This window comes from Haliotis rufescens, unplaced genomic scaffold (assembly GCF_023055435.1).
Source record: "Haliotis rufescens isolate VD_foot unplaced genomic scaffold, xgHalRufe1.0.p SCAF_4, whole genome shotgun sequence".
In the NCBI taxonomy this organism is placed as follows: Eukaryota; Metazoa; Mollusca; class Gastropoda; order Lepetellida; family Haliotidae; genus Haliotis; species Haliotis rufescens.
In genome coordinates this window covers 22269787-22292866 of record NW_025964112.1, presented here as the reverse complement: position 1 = coordinate 22292866, position 23080 = coordinate 22269787, and the positions used below count along the sequence as shown (strand labels likewise).

At 39.0% G+C, this 23080-nt stretch overlaps 2 protein-coding genes across 6 annotated transcripts in view; one reads left to right on the top strand and one right to left on the bottom strand.

Moving 5' to 3' along the window:
• The first annotated feature begins 818 nt into the window (after window positions 1–818).
• On the top strand, window positions 819–2133 carry LOC124132217 (FMRFamide peptide receptor frpr-18-like). Its single transcript, XM_046496001.2, has one exon. The coding sequence runs from the start codon at window positions 825–827 to the stop codon at window positions 1983–1985; it is 1161 nt and encodes a 386-aa protein (XP_046351957.1). The 5' UTR covers window positions 819–824; the 3' UTR covers window positions 1986–2133.
• A 1850-nt stretch (window positions 2134–3983) lies between these two features.
• The window catches only part of LOC124132164 (chitinase-3-like protein 2), a 44119-nt gene continuing 25022 nt past the window's right edge, over window positions 3984–23080 (bottom strand). For all 5 annotated transcript variants that reach the window (XM_048381787.1, XM_048381789.1, XM_048381785.1 and 2 more), the window contains 7 exons: window positions 12030–12107; window positions 10968–11410; window positions 10281–10405; window positions 9457–9580; window positions 7795–7980; window positions 7279–7401; window positions 3984–4735 (listed from right to left, as the gene is read on the bottom strand). In XM_048381787.1, coding sequence (XP_048237744.1) covers window positions 4028–4735; window positions 7279–7401; window positions 7795–7980; window positions 9457–9580; window positions 10281–10405; window positions 10968–11410; window positions 12030–12093 — 1773 coding nt within the window. In that variant the 5' untranslated portion in view covers window positions 12094–12107 and the 3' untranslated portion in view covers window positions 3984–4027. The remainder of the gene's footprint in view (window positions 4736–7278; window positions 7402–7794; window positions 7981–9456; window positions 9581–10280; window positions 10406–10967; window positions 11411–12029; window positions 12108–23080) is intronic.

Sequence of the window (23080 nt, the reverse complement as noted above, 5' to 3'; positions counted from 1 at the left end):
GGAAACCACGACTTCGGTACATTTAAGAGATATGTAAAGTTAGGTTACCTATAAATTATAACCCCCCCCCACCCCTAAAATGATTATTTTCACCAAACGCGAAAATGCTAAATACCCAGGTAACCTAGGTCTACATTGACAACAGTATGTTCATCTCCAAAATAGTATAAACTCTGTGCTCTTATAAAAGAAGTATGTAATGCGGCATGGGTTAGATAAAGCGCTTTGAGTGGATTGTCGATCTAACTTAAGGTAACATCGTTGATGGACAGTAAACAAAGTTTGGAGATACATGTACTCAAAATCGAGTCACAATCGAGTCTAGAAAGGCTCGCTTTGTGCCCCAAAACTTTAAATACACTCTCGTAGTCAATTCCTATCGTATTGTCTGCCTAAAATGTATTGCCACGAATATTTTGAACATTGGAATAACCATAACTCTGCATTTTGTAAACTATAATTGTACATATAATTATTTAAAAATGCGTACCTACCATAACCGAGAAAGGGAGTACTTGTCTGTATATGTACGACAACTGGATTATTATTATTATTATTGCGAGGTGACGCGGATGTCAAATCGTCAATTGGAGGTGGTAATTGTCACTTGATACCTCTCATTAATCAGTCGGAATGGAATAATTTCCAAATTCGTGGTAGAGTGTATTATGAAAACGAAACTGGGATTCAAACCAACGGCCTTCGTCTGCAGTTTATTGGACCTTATAATTCCAGATAAGCAATTATACAATTTAGAAATAATTTGTTATGAAATTTTCACAATGTCATCTTAAAGGAATGCTTCTTTTCAAACAGACTCCAGGATGAATAACACAACCTTTCCGTCAAACTGGACCGAGAGCACTACCAAAGGAAACCTGAACGCACTGTTCCAGTCTCAGCTGGCACCAATGGTAGACAAAGCTACTAAAGATATGGTGGAGGACATCGTTTACTGCGGGATCCTTCCAGCTCTCACAATACTCGGAACGACGGGTAACATCTTGAGCTGCATCGTCCTGATGATTCAGGGACTCAAGGATTCAACTAACATCTTCCTGTTTGTCCTGACCATATCCGACACAGGGAACCTGCTCACTAGTGGCATTCGTAGGGTTGAATGTATTCTCGGGAAATTCGACGCTCTTCTTGGAATGAACTACTACATGATAACTCTACCCCAGATGAAGGTCATCAGTATTATCTTCAGTCGTTTTACAGGGGTCATCACAATGCTGATATCTATAGAACGGTGTATAGCGGTGACAAGACCGATGAAAGTGAGGCTTTGGTTTACATCCAAGAGAGTATGGATCATGGTACTTGTATTAATCGTCCTGACAGTGTCTCTGATTACCCCCACGTTCTTTACAATGCAGCTCAACTGGACAACCAACCCCAAAACTAAGGCTCCAATGGCTTACGTTTCGTTAACCGAGTTCTACACAAAGAACATTGTAGTATTGAACTGGTACTTGAATATCTTTCTCACCGTTGTCTTTCGATTCATTCCGGTTATCTTTATTTTCACAACAGCAGTCACGATCATCATTACATTGAGGAAAGCAAGTGCCTTCCAAAAGGCTGCCTCATCGGCCAAGGATGAAAGGTTGGCCAAAGTGACTAGGATGATGCTTACAATCTGTATATCATACGTCACATTCAACATCCCTGCCTGCCTCCATCAGATGTTCGTGATGATGTATCCGGAATACAATCTCCGAGGGTTTGAAAAGAATGTATTTTACCTTGTCAGCGCATTCGGTCAACTGGCAGAAGCAACTAATTCTGCTTGGAATTTCGTATTGTACTTCGTCCTGAGTGAGAAATTCGCTTCGACCCTGAAACGCGTGCTCTGCTATTCCTGCAAGAAGTTGGCGATCCACAAATCTGCCAAACCTACAGCATCCTCTTCCGCCGGTGACACCAAGGAAACACATCTCTCGGGGACTAAAGCTTCCCAGAATGAGAATTCGAAATTATGAACTAAATTGTAGTTTTTACATTTGTGGAATTTATTTATTTATTTATTGAGGTACACTAGAATCTACAATTTGCTTTCTGTCTGTCATTTGTGTTCCTAGTTGGTGTTCAACAGTAAATCTGGTGTAGTGAAACAATGTAAATATGTTCTTGATCAATTATGAAATCATAAATTGCTATAAATGTTAAAAAATATTCCTTGGTGTGTTGTAATTTTACTTGTTTGTTTTAATCATTGATATTATTTCTAGGGTAAATTAATGTAACGATATATACAATACATTCTTCAGATCTCATGCATTTGCGACAGTGGCTGAAGTGGAAGCATTAGGTACAAGGCCATGCATGAATCCTTAACATGGTGAAGTATTGTAATTATTGGCCTCGTTGGGAAGAAATTGGCTGTCAAATGAGTAAATGTAAAAAGTCATAGCAAGAGAATAATCAGTGATGACAACGGGTGCGAAACGGTTAAGCGAGTCATGCCTCAACGTTAGATAATGTAATGCTTTTCGTATGTATAGTTATCTAATAACAGAACAGAATAACAAAGGTAGCGTTGAGCATCACCGTGAAATCACATGTACCGAGAATATACCAATGACCGATCTCTTATTCGTTTTATGAGCTACATTCGTTCATCGGTGACTCAATGATACATTTGCTACAGTGACCCAAGATTTGTCGTCCTCCTCAACTTCCAGAGAGAATGATGATATTTTCCAAAGATCAGGAAGGTTGCAGCATGTTTCTAGGGTTTTCAGTATAATAATCACGGGCATATAAGCAACGACAGAGCAGTGACTGCTCAACCGTTTCGCGAACAACAGGCGATATAAGTGTAAGGATACAGTGATTCGTGAGTACAGCTCTGTGTGAAGTTTGCCTATTGCATATCTGTGTCAGTGAGTGAGTTGGGTTTGACACTGCGATGTCGAGTACAACTTAATGAGGGTGTAGAGCCTGAAGTAAGCCAAGATGTAATACGAGAGACTAATGGTGCCACTTTGGTAGCATAATTTTATGTTTACCTGTATGGAAATGTCCCGTTATTTCCAATTTTTCTCTCGTAATTTCCAGATCATATAAAAAAAACTACGACATTACGAGAAAATAATTGAATTAACTTGAGTATTTTTTCAGATAAACTTGAAATAACGAGAAAATAATCGAAATTACGAATTTTTTTTTGAAATAACAAGAAAAAACTCGATTGTTTCGATTAATCGAAATAACAAGAAAAATAAAAGCAACGAGGAAATGATTAAAATAACGGGAAAATAATCTAAAATATGAGAAAAAGATCGAAGTAACGGGAAAATAATTGAAATAACGAAAATATAATCGAAATAACGAGAAAATACTCGAAATTACGAGGAAATAAACAAATGATTGAAATAAGGTCAAATTTCGATTTTAAAAAAGCTACCAAAGGGGCATAACTAGGCTTTCGTGTTTAAGCACTTCAGTGAAATCCACGAGCACGGGTATGGTGCAGACAGAAGAAGGACAATAATCAGTCATCCATGACCTTTCCGGGGCTCAAGCGTGAGTTGGGTTTAACGCCGCTCTGAACAGTATTTCAGTTATATCACGGCATGTCAGCTTGATGTGGGAGGAAAGACCAAAGTGATGCAGGTCTCAGACGTTTACCAGCTTGGTGACACCCACGTCGCGGGTATGGTGCTGACAAACCTAGACACAAAATCGGTGCCAACCTCCAAAGAAAAAGAAGAGAGTCTGCAACAACCGGAAATACAAGTTCCAAACATTACACGAATAAGTGTACTGTTGCCATGACAGAAGATGTTCGAGAAAGACAATGTCCTGGCCTGCCGGAGTCATCAATGTCGTGGTGACATATATGAAAAAGGACACGTTTGCACCTGATATATGGGCAATTTAGTCCAAGAGGCTACCATCAAAAACAGTATTTTGTTCTTCTCCGGGGGAAAACCATCAAACTTAGAATTTGATAAACGGGGACGAAACACAGCTGATTTCCATACAAAATATTTTATTTGAAAATATACCACTGTTACCTTTACCATACAATTTTAAAGAAAACTGTAATGAAAAAAGCAAATCTATACCAAATATTAATGCTACCACTCCCTGCAGTTATCGCCATAGTCTTCTTCGCAGCCACGTCGCCACTAGGTGCTTCGTTTTCAACAACATCTCCAATACGATTCCCTCCTGTATCACCCTCCTCCCCTTTCCCCCTGTTATCAATACCGATGTTGTCGCTTTCGCCACTGTCGTCATGGTTGTTGTTGACGCCTGAATCTGTGCGTACCCATTTGGGAAGATCGTTGACGTCCCACCTGTCAGTGGAGGTGTGAGGTCGTCGTGTTGTTGTGAGGACATCGTTGCCGCGTGTTGAGGTGGTCGTTGTAACTGGAGGCCGACTTCTCTTGTCAGTCGCGTGGGTAATGGTAGTGTTACTTGCCATGGTCTTGGCAACCGTTGTCGTTTGCGTTGGAGATGTCGTTGGTGTGGTTGTTGCCGTAGTGGTAGTAGCAGGGGTAGGTGTTGTCGTCGTCGTTGAAGTTGAGGTCGTTGTAGGGGGCGCTGTTGTGGTTGTTCTGGGTGGCGGGACAGTGATGTCATCAAAGTATCTAGCAACTGTTTTTACAATTGACCTAAGTAGTGGAAATTTTCCCTTTTTGCAAAAAGTTCCTTTGAAGTCATCCAAGTCAAGGGACCACAGCATCACACCGCCCATGTTCTTCTGAATCACCCATTCGGTCTGTAAATATTACAAAGTATTTCAGTGAGATACGCTACGGAAGTCAGTTGTTGGGTTAAACGTGTATCAACTATACCACAGTGTGTCAGTAAAATGCACCGAAAATGGACACGACATATTTTCTACTTTGTTGAAACCCGCGAGCACAATGATACTGACAGGCCAAGGTTCATAATCGGGGGAACCTGTGTGTCATCCTGTGTGTCATTCGAAGCTACGACCAGCAAAAGTATAGCAAAGGACCCGTTGGGAGGATTCCTGTTGAGAATAGATTCCTAGCGCTCTATGCGTGTAGTACGGGGCGACTTTTGTCCCCGCCACTTGAAATAGAAAAACGAAATTTCGCAAATAACTGACGAAGATACGTGAAAACAAGCCATTCTGCAGGTAAGAAACATTGTTTACAGTAATGACAAATTTTGCAAAGTGCGCTTTTCAAGAAATATTTATTTTTCTCACGATAAATGTCATGATTGAGTTTGGGATCACCAGGTCACAATCCGGTGATTGGCAGTCGGGTGACTATATTTAGGCTATAGGTAGCAGCGTGTGCAGCGTATGTACTTTACCAGCACGAGGTGTTCTCACCTTGCCTAACTCTATTGTTCTAATTTAAAAATCACCAAACCATGCATTCGGCATATTTGCAATGAACATGAATGGCAATAACACGCATAAATAGCCTGTTGCTAGTTTGACATCACTCTCTCAATCATCATTTCAATCAAAATATTTTACTACTACTACTACTACTACTACTACTACTCACCAGGTGACCATAGCAAGAACAGACTAGTACAGACTATAATCCAGCCTAATCTTAATCCGTTACTAAAACAACATTAAGACTTTGGCAATATGAGAACAAACCGGCCACGTTCACTTCTAAAAATAACCGCTCGCGGTCACCTGACTGCCGATTTCAACCCGGATTGTAACCAAGAGATCCAAAGATGTCGTTTATCGTTAGCAAAATTCTTGATAAGCCCCCTTTGCTATTTCTGTCATCACTGTAATAATATTTTTTATCGGCGGAATGGCTTGTTTTCACTCTTACGTATTAGCACACATGCAGGTAACTCATTTAACTCGATTAAGCGTTACGTAATTGAGATACGATGACATGCATCGACGAAGTCAGCAACCGACCGGTCCAGTTACGACAATGGTGAAGGGCGAAACGGGATTCCAATCTACGATCATATGTTTTGTGAGAGAGAAAAAATTCGAAATGAATAGACCGCAATAATTTAATTTATCTCCAACTGAATAAACACATCCACGGACGATACAAGCATTTTCAGGCGAATTAGGAAGACCTGTAAAGTGAAACTGATTGTACGACTGATGTATTCATTATGAGATGCTGCCCAGTAAAGGGACATAGTACGTCTTTAAAACGAGGCCCGGGGATGAGGTATTGAAGCACAGTAAACAAGGCCGGATTGGCTTGCCTGTCAGATACTAGTAAGTGACCAACATGGTCACCAGTCACGGTCAAGTTCTTTATTTGTTAAAAGAAGATTCGAAGTTCAGTTCTCAGCTCGGTTTAAGAAGGGCGTGTACGGCTCCATGGGAAAAAGCGAGGTATGATATGTACCCATGGAAACCACTTGATCTGCATAATTTTAGAAATCCAACTTTCATAACGATATTTCAGAAATCAGATGTGTCCATATTAATGTGAGTAAAATTTATTTTTTAAATCTCAATATTTGCATGTTTTGGATTAATTGTAAACAGAATCAAATGTATATTTAACAGAATCAAAAGGCTGGTTTTAGAGTTATACGAAAAGCTAATTTGTACATGAGCGAATGCTTGATCCAAGCTGATTCTCAAGGAGATGTATAAGTACAATAACTTGGTGTTAATCTTATCATATTGGCCAACAAGTATCGTTGTCATGCCCTGACCTTAACACAGTTGAATTCATATTTACCGACAGTACTCTGTTAATTCAGAGGGAACTTACTTATGTTAGCATTAAAAGGACTAAGCTTATTATCTGAGGGTTAAAACACATTAATTTTGTGTAAATAATGAATAATGCAGATTATGCTTCGTAATTGTGGGTTTGCTCACTTTTGACGCTTTGATGTCAGTTATCCTATGCATTTGTGAAATTTATTTGTGTACATTTGATACACTCTAGGAGAATCAGCTATGAGTTCCTTGGGCTTGGTGGCTGTCATCATTCACATGTAACATCGGAACAGGGTGTGTTGTTAACCGTCCAGTATTTACCAACAGTTTAATTCGCGGGTATTCCTGGCGAGCTACAGTGATGTAACAGATAGTCGATAAGCCGTCTCGTCCTTTGTGAAGTCATGCGAAGTCAAACCCGTGTCTCCTCACTAATACAATAATCTCCCACAATAGACGTTTGTGAAATATTTTAGTGACAGTACCCACCGTTTTGTAGCTACCGATTCGTGAAACGATGAACACCGCGTCGAAATTACAAGTTTTGCATAACTATTTGTAGTCCAGGCAGAGAAAGTGCGATAATATCGTGAAAAGAGTAGGAGGTAAATACTCGCCTTGACGGCAACACTTTTCTCGTCATCATATCCGACCCAGGTGTCGTTGTTGTAGACGTATGGCACTTTCTGAATGTCGTCCCAGGCGTAGCTAGCTTCTCCCTTATCGAGCATCTCACACACCTAAATTGAAAAGAGGGGACATTTTAGGTATTTGTAAAAATTTACTTGGCTTCACCAGAAACCTAAAACTTGAAACTATTCGAGTTACTGTCTGGTGTTATATATTATCTTCAAAGAATAGACGACGGAATATCAAAGTTTAATTCTACATTGTTATGTTTTGTTTTCAATAGCGATACCAGGTATTCGCGAAAAGGTGAGCGTAGCCTGCCACACCGTTGGCACCCTTAACATGCAAGACCAAACATGTATAGAAAGATCGATGTACAATCCGAGAGATCGTGGTGTGGACATGATAGCTCAATTATTGTAACGGCGCGACACGGCTGTTGTGAGACACAATAACTAATGAATTATTACTGATGTAACAGACAGATACCTATCACACGTTACCTCATAGAACGCCAGCTGCCCCTCCATCATTCTGTAGTGGCCTGGTTTTCCCGGTCCCAACACCTCGGCTCCGACACCATGACTCGACGCTTCGGCCAGTGTATACGAAGCTCCATAGCCGGCTATTCCAACAACTATCTTCTCAGGCGGGGCTCCTCGTTTGATCCAGGTGTCAACAGCCCATTCCTATAATGTGTCAATAAACATTACTGTACTGAATGACATAGACTGCTGAGTATAATATATTTCACTGCTTACAAATACACAGTTTTGTGTAGTTGGCTACTTCTTGGTATTTGTTTCAAAGAACAGTAACTGATAGTCAACTATTCTATAACTCCACATAGAGAACATTACCTGATACTGAAGCATTCTTTAACTACGAACAGAAGACATTAGCTAACACTGACTCAAGAATCTGTAAATACGAACAGAAAACATTATCTGATACTCAAGCATTCTGTAACTACAAATATAAGATGGATACGCGATAAATATAAATCGCAAATAACAATGAAGAACGAAGCGTGGTTTATTTCACAATAAAACATTGATCTATCATGACGCCATTTCTTGAGATTCGAATATGCGCTTACAACTTGAAGACGTCAAATATTGGAGGACGTTATTTTGGAGAGGGAAGTGTTTAGTGAGCTATTCCCCATACATGTACCTGGGCCAGCAGATAAACGCAGTGGCCGAACGATCACATCCAAAATTCGTGATTCTATTTAGGGAGTCCTCATTATTAAAATTTGGGTAAATATTTTTAAAGCTTGTAAATTTTATCAACATCCTTAAGAGGCTGTACATGATGTTGGTATCTCATATGAGAAATAATAGAATCATCGTGGTCGTTTATTTTTAAAATAAAGACATTAACCGATAGTCAAGCGTTCTGTAGCTACAAAATTAACTGATACTCTTAACAATGCCCATGAACAGAATGGAAAGATATGTTCAATCTTGAAACATTTTATAATATCTTTTGTTATCGTTTCCGATTTCAGTTATGTGGAAGTGCGTTCCGTTACGAAGTGTTTATGAAACCTACATGCCACTCTTTCGGACTACCGTTCTTGAAGATATATTACAAATCATATATTGAGAAATAGTTAGACAACAGCACCCCAACATGAACAAAGTGTTGAGAAACAAGACATGTGGTTCACGTTGCGCCACGTTAGAATTTCTTTTAGATCTGTGCGGTTTTTAGATCTTCATGAGAAATTATACATACCAACAACTTAATCAATTCATGAATTTAGTTTTTTCCTATTCATTGTCTCGCATGTGAAAATAGTCATCGGAATGTAATTAGGTTATATAACTTGCCCGCATCTATCCCCCTTTCGTTTCTAATCAGTTATGAACTAGCTCTAATTGATGGGTCTTGGATGAAATCACCACATTAAGTGTGGGTAACTTTGGTTTAACATCACCACGAACAGTAGCTTATTTATATCACGGCGTGCCAGCTTGATGGGGTAGGAAGGCCCAAAGCGATGCGGGTCATAGACGTTTACCACTTTTGGCGATACTCACGAGGGTGGCTATGGTATCGACACACCTAGAAACATAACCAGGGCGAGTTTGGATTCGAACCAAACATAATAGGTTTCTGACACACCTAAAGGGCGCAACTCTACACAACGAACTTACCACATTAAGGTCGGGATAGAACTGCAAGTCCCCTTTCCGTGAGTAGAGCGGGGCGTTGAAGCCACAGATGTCGTTCCAGGCACCATGGAAGTCATACGCCATTATGTTGATGAAGTCAACAAGTCTGTACAAAATGTTTACGTTTACTCTTGATGTACATGGACCTTGTTTATCCAGAACGTTCCATTTTCTGGACGTTGTTACAGTAAATTTGGCCAACTACAATAATCGTCGAACCAATGAAGAAATCAAAGTGTCTGAAGTATCGCAACATTATAGTTATTGTACCGCGTGTCAGATTAATGTAGAACGATAGCCCAAAGTCATACAGGTCTTGAGCGTTTAACATCGTGATATCCCCTCCACCCAAAGGTTCGCGAACACTATCACTAACACCAACAATACCCACAGGGAAATGATCTTTGCAAAGCTGTGTTGTTTGACTTTAAGTTTGGAGGCAGGTGGCATTTTATGGCGTAAATATTTCTGACATGTGCCATATTAACTAATCGATTACCCCACAGTATTGTCCTTGTAAAGAGGTTGTATAATTATGTAGACAAGAGATCAGAAATGGGTCATGGAGTGTCCGAAGCCGTCAGACAGGGATGAAGAAAAGATCACGTCTCGACTTTTTCAGGTAGGTAGGTAGATTGTCCGAGAATTACAACTTGGAAGTATTCCTAAATAAATACGATTCGAGTTTTAGGAAGACATATAATTGCACACTATTTAAATGGTGGCAAAACTAGAACACGACAACGTTCATCAGTTTGTTTCATAAGGCACATAGTGCAGAGACGGGGATTTATAGCGACACTGACCTCGAAACCTTGTCAACCTCATAACCATCAGAAATTAGGACCTCGCTGACAGGGGCGGCCATTGACAGCAGCAACCTCTTTCTGCCTGTCACCTCTGCCTCTTTTTCGAAGACAGTCCGGAGTTCCTTTCAGAAACCATAGAAACAAAGCATGGTTGAATTCATACTCTCAGCCACATCTATGCAAACATTTGTGAAATCTAGTTTCAATTTCCATAACAGATGCATGTTTAACCCTGTGTCAAACCTAAATATAGAGAGATATTCCAATCTCTTTTCTTGGTTCTATGGACACATAGATTGCTCATTCAGCTATACGTTTAATTTAGCGTGTTATTGGTAACCTATCAATCTTACACAGAAGGCTTTACACTTCAGAAGTAGATATATGCGTGTTTGTAAGATATCGCTGCTGAGTAGAATTTGATCATGAACTGAGCCTTACCACTGAATTTTAGCCTATTTATCATAATAGTTGACAGCGAATTCTAATCTACCAATATCTCATCTACTAATCCAATATCTCATCATAAACTGACATCGTCATTCTGATGCTTAAGACAGCTCCCTCCAGAAACAATAGGGCCATAGCGATGGATGTCGTTATGTGTTAACGAGAACAACAGGCTGTTGGTTTTGATAGGTTGGGATAATTTGGAGACAAATCACTGATGCTAAGTAAACCTACCAATAACAGCATTGTAAAATTAGTTCTAGTTTCGAAGGGATCTCCAGGGTACTCCCAGTCGACGTCCAGCCCATCGAAGCCCCATAGTCTCAGAAACGCCACACAATTATTCGCAAACTTCCGCCTGCTTTCCATTGTCTCAACAACTTTAACGAATCCTGTATTGGCCTGCAAGGAACCCCCGACTGACAGCAAAGTGACCAGGCCAGGATGGTCTTTCTTCAAGTTATTAAACAGTATATAACGTCCCACTGCTCCATTTTCCCCTCCGTCGTCGAGCCTCGTAGGAAGAAGGTCAAGGGATTCTGTGTTGATTTTAGCGAATGCATAAATGAGATGTGAACACAGTCTAGCGTCAATGTCCTCCAGGTTGAAATGGGCCTCCGGGATGAGAAGGTCTCCGGACCAGTTTGTGAAATAGCATACCCTCTTGAAAGAAGATGCTGAAAGAAAACGATTTGAAATTCATTATGTTTATCTCATAAAATAAGGTTTGGTAATAGTATACAATGATGTATCTACCACTACAGACAACACACAACGGAGTCTTTGATTTTCTTACCCCTTTGTATGCGATCGGAATACAAACGTGCTGTGCGGGGAAGAACTAAGAACTAAAATTCGAAGACTCAAGCGGATGAGTTGGCGGCGCCGCCTTTGAGGTATGCAATCAATATATTAGCCATCCGTTTTAATGTGGAAGAAAAGCCAATAGTGATGCAAATCAGATGTGTTAGTAAAACTATAGAGCACGGACATTGTCCTGCTACCCCTGCCAACAGACGGAGATGAAAATATACTCTAGGTGGCGCGCAAGTATCGTGCATGCAGAACTAGTCATAACTTGAATTAGTTTACCATACCAATACAAAATAATCGTTGTTTCAATCGTGAACGTAAAGGCGGTTTCATAAATGCAGCTAGAAGTTCGCGTGTTCTATTGTAACAGAAACCATGTTTCATCTAAAATACATGTTTCTTCAAACAACGCCAAGTCATCTGGCAAAACGTATTGTTAAAGAGTTGGTAAAAATAACAATTCGTTTTTGTCCTTCTACATACCTGATGTTACCCAGCCCCATAGCAACGAATATGCTAGGCAGAAGAGTAGCCCTGGAACCAACATGGATACGACAGGAACTGAAAACAAACGAAACATGGTCAAACAATATTTTGTTTCGTATTGAAAACATCTTAATGAAGTTGCATATCGTGCGAGTATCTGTCCTCATTAACCCATTTAACATGGTTTAGAAAACGTATGAAACACCAGTTGCTTAACGTGTATCGTTACTGTCAAAACCGACGAAGCGTATGTATAAAAATCATAAAAAAGCAAAAAAAACCATACGTCACAATCACGGATGACATGCACTCTTATCAAAATTCCTAATTGTCTTCATTGCTATTCCGACTGTTTCGTGTGTTCATATACAACCGGTATGTGCTAGAAATAAAATATATGATTATCTTATTTAATCATTTGACTAGCAATGGAATTCTGTATTTGTTAATCCATCATCAAATTCGTTCCACATAATAATGTATTTGAAGAAGAGCAAAATCGGTCACCTCCCCTCTCCCCAAACCTTTTCAACACTATGACACTCTCTTAGATATTGATATTTTTCTTCCGTTTGAAAACACCATGGAATAAATAATAAACATTTTTTGTAAAGGATGGCAATGTTTTCGGTTCGCATACAGCCATCGACACCGACAACATGCTCAAACATGGCAACAATCTGTTCTTTAACAAGTAAAGAATTCAAGCAAAGACATTGCTGTTGACAGAGGCCTATCACTGGGATGAGATACAAACACTGTCTTTGTTGGTATCAGCAGGAAAGTCAGTTTGACGTCTTACTTGATCCTGTCTATAATTGATTGTAAATTAGCACAGGTATTTGCAGATGATGGTCTAGGTTATCTCCAGTTACGTCGAAAGATCGTCAAAACCCATTGTAACGGTTCTGGGGGTGGGTATTGGAGTACAGCTTTGGGTAGCGAATTGTGGATCACTCCCAATACCACCAACCACACAGTTTTAATTTGGTGCAGGCTAAAACGGCACCTCAGCAAAACGTCACTGATTTCTCTGGCGAAAACGGCACCGCATTTGGCGGAAACGGCTACTATGTGACGGGCGAAAACGGTACCTCTGTTTTTAATAACGATAAGAACGATTTATGCCGCCAGGGTCGCCAGGGACTATAAGTTACTTCAAGGCATGTTATGTTTTCACAATAAGTTGAGTTGCGTATAGGCTAAGTTGGAATATAGTTGGAGTAGAGGCTAATTTCTAATGTAAACTTGTTTTAACATTTCACAATTATTGGTGTTTGCAAGCGACCATGTAAGTTTAATTTCATTTATTTTACCAAGGTAACAAAAAATAGGGTGCCGTTTTCGCCAGGCAATAGTAGCCGTTTTCGCTTGAGGCGAGGTGACGTTTTCGCCAATCGGTGCCGTTTTAGCTATAACCCGTTTTAATTATTTAATTTTCAAGAATAATTTCAAAATTAAGAATTGCACAATAACATTTATTAAATTACAAGAATATAATCATTCTTTTCAGTAATTCATTCAGTTAGGAAGATGTACAATAAATATAAAATACTTGAATGTCAACTCACATATCTCGGCCTGAACCGGCTTTCACTCTCGTATCAGAAAATCTACAACCGATCAAACTGTCAACAAAGTGACGTCATATCGGAAGTAGTCTCTCGCATGAGGGTACGGTCGGTGGAACGTGGGGAAATTGCACTCCACCAGTGACAGAAGTTATTTTACTTCGTGTCACGGCTATGTAGTAATATACAATGCATTTAGATGGACTAGATGCACTTTTGTAGCCATACAATGCTGATTTAAGCCATTATGCTACAAGAAGTAATTTCGTGGAACAGACTCACGAATATAGGTGACGTCACACGAACTATCACGTTGCCAAATCGAAACAGTTGATTTAGAACGTGTTCACATTTTGTTTTTGCACATTAAACAAACAGTCAGTAAGATCAGTGGTGATATACGTTAATTCATGTAGCAATAACGTATATCTTTACGGTAGTATGCTGTATCACTTACAACATATACAATATGATTCATCTCACTGTTTACTGACCGAAATGTACAAAAGGCTTGTACATTACACCCATGTTATACCTCTTTCTAGAAGAGTTGCCGAATCTTGCCAGACTCATGGTTTTAAGTTTGTAAGGCATATTCAGAGCCTCTAGACATATGGAATTAACATAGCTGACTCTGTCAACAGTTTGTTTTATTCTGTACAAGCGATAAAGGATGCATCTTTGTCATTCTAAGAAGCGTTCATGACCTTATGCAAATATAAACCATGGATGCAAGCGATGTGCCGCCATCATTGCCATACAGTGACGGGATGGCTCTTAATTGAGTTGGAAATCTGAAATGAATTGATAGAGGTATACTCGTAACACTGGAGGGAGAGGAATGTATGTAGGACTGTAAGGTGTTTATTTGGAAAGGTTGCATGGCCCGTGGTGGCACGTAGTTCTGTGCACAGCGCACATGTCACAAGTCAGGTGAAGTTGTCCTTGGATGGGTGACCGCGTTTCAGCAGCTTGGCTTATAAGAGTGTCCTGGGCTTCGGTCCTGCACCACACTGAAGCACATGTGGCGTTTCCTTGGGCAAGTGACAGTTCGAAATGTGCCTCTGTCCACCCAGCAGTGAATGGGTACCCGGTTGGCAATGCGGCCGCTTGGGTTGTATACTCAGGCAAAGGAGAATGATTCTTGAGTGCATATTGATCCAGTGACCGGGGTAATAATATTATTATTATTATATGACGCATACATTTCAGGAGGCATGAACCTCTGCTGTGGGGAGCTGCTGAAAACAACACAAGACTTAGTAGTACGTTATTTCAGTAAACCTCATTTGCAAATTAGACTAGAATCTACGTCTATACCACATTACTACTTATTGGCAGGAGAAAACCAGTAATCTACATCAACTGGGTTATTGAATCATATGTAAAACCTTTTTTGGTCATTTCCTAATTTTGTGAGAAACGTTTCTCCCCTTTCAAAGACACAGCTACGTGTGCCATGATGTAACAAATACGTCGTTCAGATGTGTGTAGTATGGCCATGCGACAACGTCTTCGGTAAGCCGCGCTGCAAGTCTGATATTGTGTAGACAAACAATCCCCGGCGTGTATTTCGTGAATACACATATACAAATAGACAAAACCAAATACTCCGAATGTGGTTTTGTTACCGGAAAGGACAACATGCTAGACGACGTCAACATTCAGTAACTACATACATATGGATGTTACACAACACATGCGCGTGTCTGCAGCCAAGACGTGCATCTATTGCAGACATTCATATTTACAGTATACAATGCTAGGCATATGTACGGAGTTACGACTATATAAATGTATTGGTTGTTCCCATTCTCTGATCTCAAGATCATCCAACATAATAAGATGATATTAAGAGTTATTCTATAAGGCTTTGGAGATCAATGGATGGCCTCGTCGGTTACAACTGTTACTGAAACATAGACACGTTACCTTATTATTAATTTAAAAAGCGACATTAAAATCTATTTCAACTCACCTATAGTAGAATATGCGAAACACGTAAGACGTATTACAATGATTCAAGTCAGTATCTTATCCTTCGAATTCCTTTAACATTAGGGGTACGGATTCCGTTGCGCCCAATGAACTTATAGACAGGTCTCGACACGAACTTGAAACTGAGGGACCAGTGCTAAAAAACCTTCCTTAGTGACCGAGCTGCTTGACACTTAACTTTTCCTCTAAAATTCATAGATGTTATGGTAGAGAACGTGAAGTCAGACAAAAACTGCTTCCTTGTCCTTATCAAGGAAGGCATGCTACATTCCTTATCGCTATGTAGAAACAACTTATTTTCGATAAGCAAATTCGATATACTTCAATTTTATTTTGGTCATCAATGATTGTGTCTTTCAAACAATTACATAAAACTGTCGTTAAGCTCACGTGACTTCCCTTTATTTTCATTTTACCATACCGATAGTGAAGCTTTTATTATAATTTTATCATATCGATAGTGAAGCTTTCCAATTCCAGTAAGTAAAAAGTTTTCTGAAGCCACCCTGAAATACCCATTCACGGCAGCTTTGAGGTCATCGTTGTCGTCATAGCGCTTTCCACGAAGGTGTTCTTTCAGTTAGGAAACAGGTGGGAATCACTTGGAGCTAGGTCTGGCTAGTATGGAGGGTGAGAAAGCTCTTCGAACCCAAATTGTCGCACAGCAGCCTTTGCAAGTCGAGGTGTGTGAGAAGAGGCATTGCCATGTATAAGTAGAACTCGAGCACTTTCCTCGCCGCTTTTCTTTGATAGATCCTCTCAGGCGATGAAGCAAATCATTTTTACCTTTTGACTTTCTAAGTAATCAACAAGGATCACAGCTCTGCATCCCAGAATACAGTGGTCAAAACCTTCTACACTGATCTTGCAGACTTGAATTTCTTTGATGCCGGTGCCATTTCATGGATTGACTTTTTGACACATGTTTCATCATCCGTTACTAACCTCGTTTTGAATTTGACGAAATCCTCCTCAATAAGCTCGCAATTTTTTCAGTATAGGTTCTTTTATCTCCTTGACTGAATCTTCATTGATGGAAGTTGAAGGACGTCCAGACCTAGGGTCATCATCAGGGCTTGTTTTCCCAGCCTTAAACATAGCTGCCAAACGTTTAACAGTGGAACAGATAGGGAACTTATCCCCATACACTTGTGACATGCGGTCATGAATTTCTTGGGGAGTACTTAAAAAAAATTGATGACTCGTTCTTTTCCATGTCTACGTCAATTTGGACCCATATCACGCTCAACTGCCTGTCACTGATATACAAACGGCCTCAACAGCCCTAATACACTTGCAATGAACTACTCAAACAATATACTGCATTGACTAGTTCACTTTGTTATGGCCAATAGTTGAATGCTAATCAGACTTAGACCTTTTGACAAGCCCTCGTATATGACCAAGGTTAAGTACATGAGAACACCACTCGAACAATGTTTAACGGCGTTACATGGAGTCACAATGTGTCCAGTTTTGACTTTCCCCAATACAACACCGCTGTGTCGGATGTTGAAGGCATCTACCTAAATACTTCAATTGATCCGAGGTTCGACATAATCGAAATCGATGAATAAAAGGAATACGCAGGGACCAAGCCTATATTTTGAGACAACCGTAAGTTCGACATATCAAAGTTCGACACAACGGTGTTTGGTTGTACTTGATCACTGAAACCTGAATCAAAGCCACACGCTCACTAATGAAGTAATATGCTGCGATTTAGCTGTTTGTCAAGAGGAAAACCATTTGGCATAAGTCATTAGCACCCTAATAATGAATCTGTTTATAGGTTACCTTTCTCGCCATCTCGATGCCTCAGGTTCGTGTAACCAACGCGCGTCTCTCATGTATTACTCGCTAATTCAAATGTCACTTCAACATTCAAAGTCAAACTCATTAGTCCTATTTACGGACGTTGATACACCAAAAAACATTTTGGCAGAGCGAGAGGATGAATTCTATTTACACAGACGAACAGAGGGCGTGCTCACGTAAGGGAAAATAAACCAGGGACATCTAACACATATGTATCATGTAGAACGAACTTTCCTTCAAGTGACGTCACGACCCACGGGGCGCGTATGTTTTAGCCGGTTCACAGTTTGTTACTGTTGAATCTGCAGAGGCGATGAGCTGCATTACCTGTTGAATAATACCACCGTTTTGTCATTTTAAACTTATTGTTGTTCTTTTTCTGCAACTGTTACGTGTGTTCGCGTGAAGGTGTCCGTTTGAATTCATGACGTCAGACTCCCCCTGACCTTGACCCAAGTGATGTAAGATAAACACTTGTCTCAAGTAAAATATCTATTCGGTCACACATTGTGGCTATTGTATCAGAATTTCTACATTTCCATGTGGCATAAGATACAATTAATTTGGGAAATATTCCCATCATTTAAAAGCAGCTGATGGTGTCCCTACATGAACATGTTTAACATGAATGACGTGTCTGCATAAAGGTGAAGCAAGTTTCCATGGTCACAGAAACAAAACAAGCATAATGAATTAAGGGACCGACAATATATCTTTTTAAGGATAATTTAGCATTGTTTATTTTAAAAGAAAATATTTCAGCCAGAACAAATTATAGAATTGATGAATATGTTATCTGCGCATGTTTTAACGAAACGGCAATGTAACACATAAATACACATTTCACTGTGTCCAAAGAAGCCAGATCGTATTGAATGGGTTTATGTATTTACTACGTTTAATGCACAAATGTTTTGAATAAACATGAAAAAGTAAAATATTGCTGTCGATATTGCTTCATTTGATTTCAAAACAGATACCTAAATACTAGAACAGTAGCAGCCCTCGGGAACATACTTGTCATCAGATTAGAGTCTTAAAGGGCAAGTTCACACGGAAATTAACCTAATTTTCTTGTACTTTTTCCACAATTAAAGTGTTAACCTAGAAGTGTCATAGACAAAAATATAAAATATCACAATTGATTAACATATGTTTTGCATTAAAACGATTTATATTTTTCACATTTACCAAGTGTTCTATTTCCATAACAAAAACACCATGGCTTATGCCCCTTGCAATATGACGTCATTGGTGCCAATTGATAAACATTATGACGTCATCATGCTTTGTTAGAGCCGCTTCACGTGGTGTAGGTCGGGTGTGTGATTCTAGCGTCTCAGATGCCAGCCAGCATAGTGTTATGCTGAGTCACCACTGCGCCGGAGTGTGTCGTAGGCAATGTTGTTTTACCGAAAACTTGTACTTGATATCTTTTGCGTTCAGAATAGACAGGGACCCAGTTGAATTGGCACAAATTACGTCATAATCTAAGGGGGATAACTCAGGCCTGTATAGCTCGAAAAACGAAGGCCTCATAACGGCATATCATTTTCACACTATTGTGAGCTTCCTACTTTCACTGTGAAAAAAATGAGTGTATATTTTCAAACACAGATACTAACTAATTCTAAAATTGCGTTTTGTTTAGAAAAAGAAAGAAAGTGATTTTTGCGTGTACACTTCCCCTTTAACAGAATGAATATACATGTATATCCCCTTCATATGTCGTCTTATAGGAAATTAGGTGTCCACATTTATGACAATTAAAATATATAATAATTATAGAATTAACTGGGAAAGTCGTCTTGTATGTCCTTGTGTAATACTCATAATTTAAAAATAAACAATCCTTTGTTATAGATTATCTGCATTGTCGGATAAAGAACGAGGACAAGAATGGAATATGGATAAAAAACAAGGAATCTTTTAAAATGCACCATTTAAAATGTTAAATACAAATCGGCATTACTGTTGAATAAACACTGAAGAATTTGGTACATTCATCTCCAACCACTTTCCGAACACAATGTGGGCGACATGTCGCCTTCTCGAAGCGTTGTTTATGTACAGCGATTTCACCGTCTGCGTGAGCTAAACCGGAGAGCGCGCCCAGCCATATCAATATCACAACTAATATTCCACCATAGATAATGGATTGAAAAGTTTTTGTGCTTTAGGAGCCATTAATGTGTGATAACCAGCATCTGAATTAAGATACTTGTGAAAGTTACCGAGGATGGATTAATACATATCCTAGTTTAATCCTGCTAAAGAGTAAAATGGGTATCCAGAATGTACATACTCGCATTGTCATAGGATGTTCCTTTATTAGGATTTTAACTATAACTTATGTAATAGTTTTCTCAAAACATGAAAATAATATTCAATTCGAGATTCAATCTCGAAACCTTGTTCAGTGTTTCTTATCTATGTATCAAACTGATTGATGTTGCCACAGATACCACGAGGTATTATCACGATTTAGCGTACTATTCTTTTTGCCCCAAATGTTAACTGTTGGCATTTAAGAGAGAATATTATTTGTTTCGGTGATATCTCCTTTGCAAGCAGAATATCGGCTAAATTCCCTAAATAATAAATAATAAATAATAAATAACCCTAAACATTTATGAAGTGCAAGATAAATGAATTCTACAAGGGAATAATATATACACATAGTATTTCGTAATATTTTCTTAAATAAAGGAAACAAAGGCCACATAAAATGTATATAAAGTGAAGAGCGAAGAAAAGAAACACGAGTTTGTTTGTTTATGTAATTGAGAATTGAAAGAACTGTTGCGAAATGTGATTATGTTTATTAAACCATCACTCATTTCTGCAACAGTTTGTAAAAAGAAATCTGTGGCTGGGTAATTTTGTGTAAAAGTCGAATGGCTCAATGAAGACTGGGGGTAGAAATGAATGTTTGTGCCGAAGAAAGCAAATGTATTGATTTTCAAAGATAAGATGCCCGCCAATAGTTGTGGGTAATGCGAATGTATTTTTTAATTTGTTAATGTTTAAATCAAAGCATATTTTGAAGGAAATAAAACCATGTAGAAGTATTCTTTGAGTGCTGACTAAGCCCCAGTACGGTTCCCTTTGAGGATATCATTTCACGAACTTCAGATATTTTCAATTGAAAATCAAACATGATAAAATCAATGGAGAGGTATACTTTCTTTGGCTCCTTAGTTTATATATATATTATGTACGATATTTTTGCACAGTATCTCTAAACAGACTGTTGTGTAAATACTGTAGGACAGGATGCTTCTGAGACACAAATATAACGTTGAAACTTGTATCTGGAAATGGCCATCTTACTATTTGTCATAAAACAAACATCGGTTCAGCCTGTGGTCACACGCTCTGTGTCTCTTATTGCACGTAGACATAACACCTGCCTTCTAACTGTTTTACTGGCCGAGACTAAGGCTTTTACATGAGTAGCGTGAAGTTAAACACATATCTTCAATGTTAAAATGTGCGGCTCGTCTTCTACTAGCCTCCATTGCATGCCCGACATTGTATTTACTTGACAAAACGGCAACAGTCTTTTCGAAAATATCTCCTGGCGAGAAAATAAAAACGTGTCAGTGTCGTCTGAAGAAAAGCAAAATTGCTAGCATCTATTTTTCGTTTGCTTACGTTTTAACACATTTGATAAAATATCTACCAAACCACAGGTTGGATACAGCCTAATCGTGTGATCAACCCCGGAATTTTCCCATGAACTATGGTTATAAACGTGCATTCTTAAAAAAACCCAAATGTGTAAATCTGACTTCAGGCTATTATGTACTGTAGGTTAAATGCAGATCACTTTTCTCTCTATCCCCAAGGGGTCTGCATTGGCTATAAAGACTCGCTCGGCATGTGTGTCTTTGGGTTGTATATTTACATTTCGGTTTGTCAAGAAGACCACAACCTCAGTTGCGTATGGGTGAGACATTTGGGTGTGTTATCTGAATCCCTACTGAATGAAATTGCAGGGCAATGACATTTGATACTTGTTTTTCTAAATGCTTGACTTACGAGATACAGGGGAGTTTCAAATGAGACGCCAGGCTGACACACACACGGGACGCCGAGTTGACTGCATTGCAGAATGTGTTGAACCTTTGGCATCTCTTTCCACAAAACGCTCAAGTATGTGGCATGTAACAAATTTATTACGACGTGTGGCAGATTCATTCTTTGGGTTCTTTATTCTTTATTAAGGGTTATATCAGAAAATATACAAATATACTGGATATGTATTATTTTGAATAGCTAGTTTGCAACTGAACACACAAACAAAGTCATATGATATAATCCGATGCGGTCTACTGTGGTACGTCTCGTTAGTTACGGAGATAACGAGCGAGACCTTGTCAGTGCAGAGGGTACCTTGTATATTTTCAGTCGACCCAAACAACTAATACGATATTCTGTAATATCAGACTCTCTGTTCACAAAAAGACATTAAAAATTGAATTCTTCTGTAAAATATGAACAAGTACTTACATGAGGCTCACAGTCACCAAATGATATGTATTCAACATAAGCTCTATTCAACATTTAACATGGCATATTTACGACATCCTAACGTTTTTACGACAACTAGTTCTGACTACCACAATCACCTACATTCGATAAACTACACCACTGGAATAGGTGAGCTAATGGGTGCCGGTTTGAAACACTAACCACTGTCGCCCTGACGCTGTTGAGTATTTTAACAGTGACCAGTTAGTGACCTTTTTGTCTTAACGAGTTACACGAACACAGATGTGCTTGGAAAAGCCTCGTACCGGTCTAACCGATCGACCTACAAGCCAGCAACGTCTAATTCACACCATCGTGACAAGCATGATGAGCTCCACGAAAGCCCTGACCTATGTCTTTAAGCGGTAAATGATATTCAGGTTACATTTTGTCTTAGACATGTAATTCATTTTGGAATGCGAACTGATCATTTGAAAGAATTTAGATACGACATGTCAGTGTACAAAACATTTGTTTTTGTTCTGCTGTATGTAGATGTCTAACATTTATACTGGTGCGTATGTTTGTTGGTAGACTGGTTGATAGGTAGAGAAATACAGTTAGTGGGCTTGTTCGGTGGTACGAATATCATTAAGACCCTAAATGTAATGTCTTAGTTTCGGCTGATATTATAAAAATGCTTTCAATGTTTGTTGTTGAGATTTATCCGGACAAGAGAATAGAGTTAGTTAGTATGGTGGTGAACATATCATTATTATGCGCTACTAGAAAGATCACTGTGACATAACAGTTAACTAAGTTGATTGTCAAACATACATTTAAGAAATAGATCAGCCTGTGGGCTTCTTTGATGGTAAGGAAATTTATACATTTAGTTGATGAGTTGATTGATAAAATATGTTTCTAAGATAACGTGAAATAGTAATATGACACGAGATACCAGTGGGATAACATAATACTATACGTGACACTGTGAATCTTGAATTTTGACAAAACTACCGTCCGTCATAAAGCACAAACATTACGTAACAATATTTAGCTGAACCTTTCTGAACTTTTCAACTTTCGATTTTGAATTTGCATACCAACATAGAAACATAAATGAAGCTGGGTCGCGCATCACTGATAAACACAAGGGTTGCATACTTAATAAATGTGAACTTC

What these genes read in the sequence shown, in the direction of transcription:
- LOC124132217 (XM_046496001.2), top strand. Translation starts at nt 825, where the DNA reads ATGAATAACACAACCTTTCCGTCAAACTGGACCGAGAGCACTACCAAA.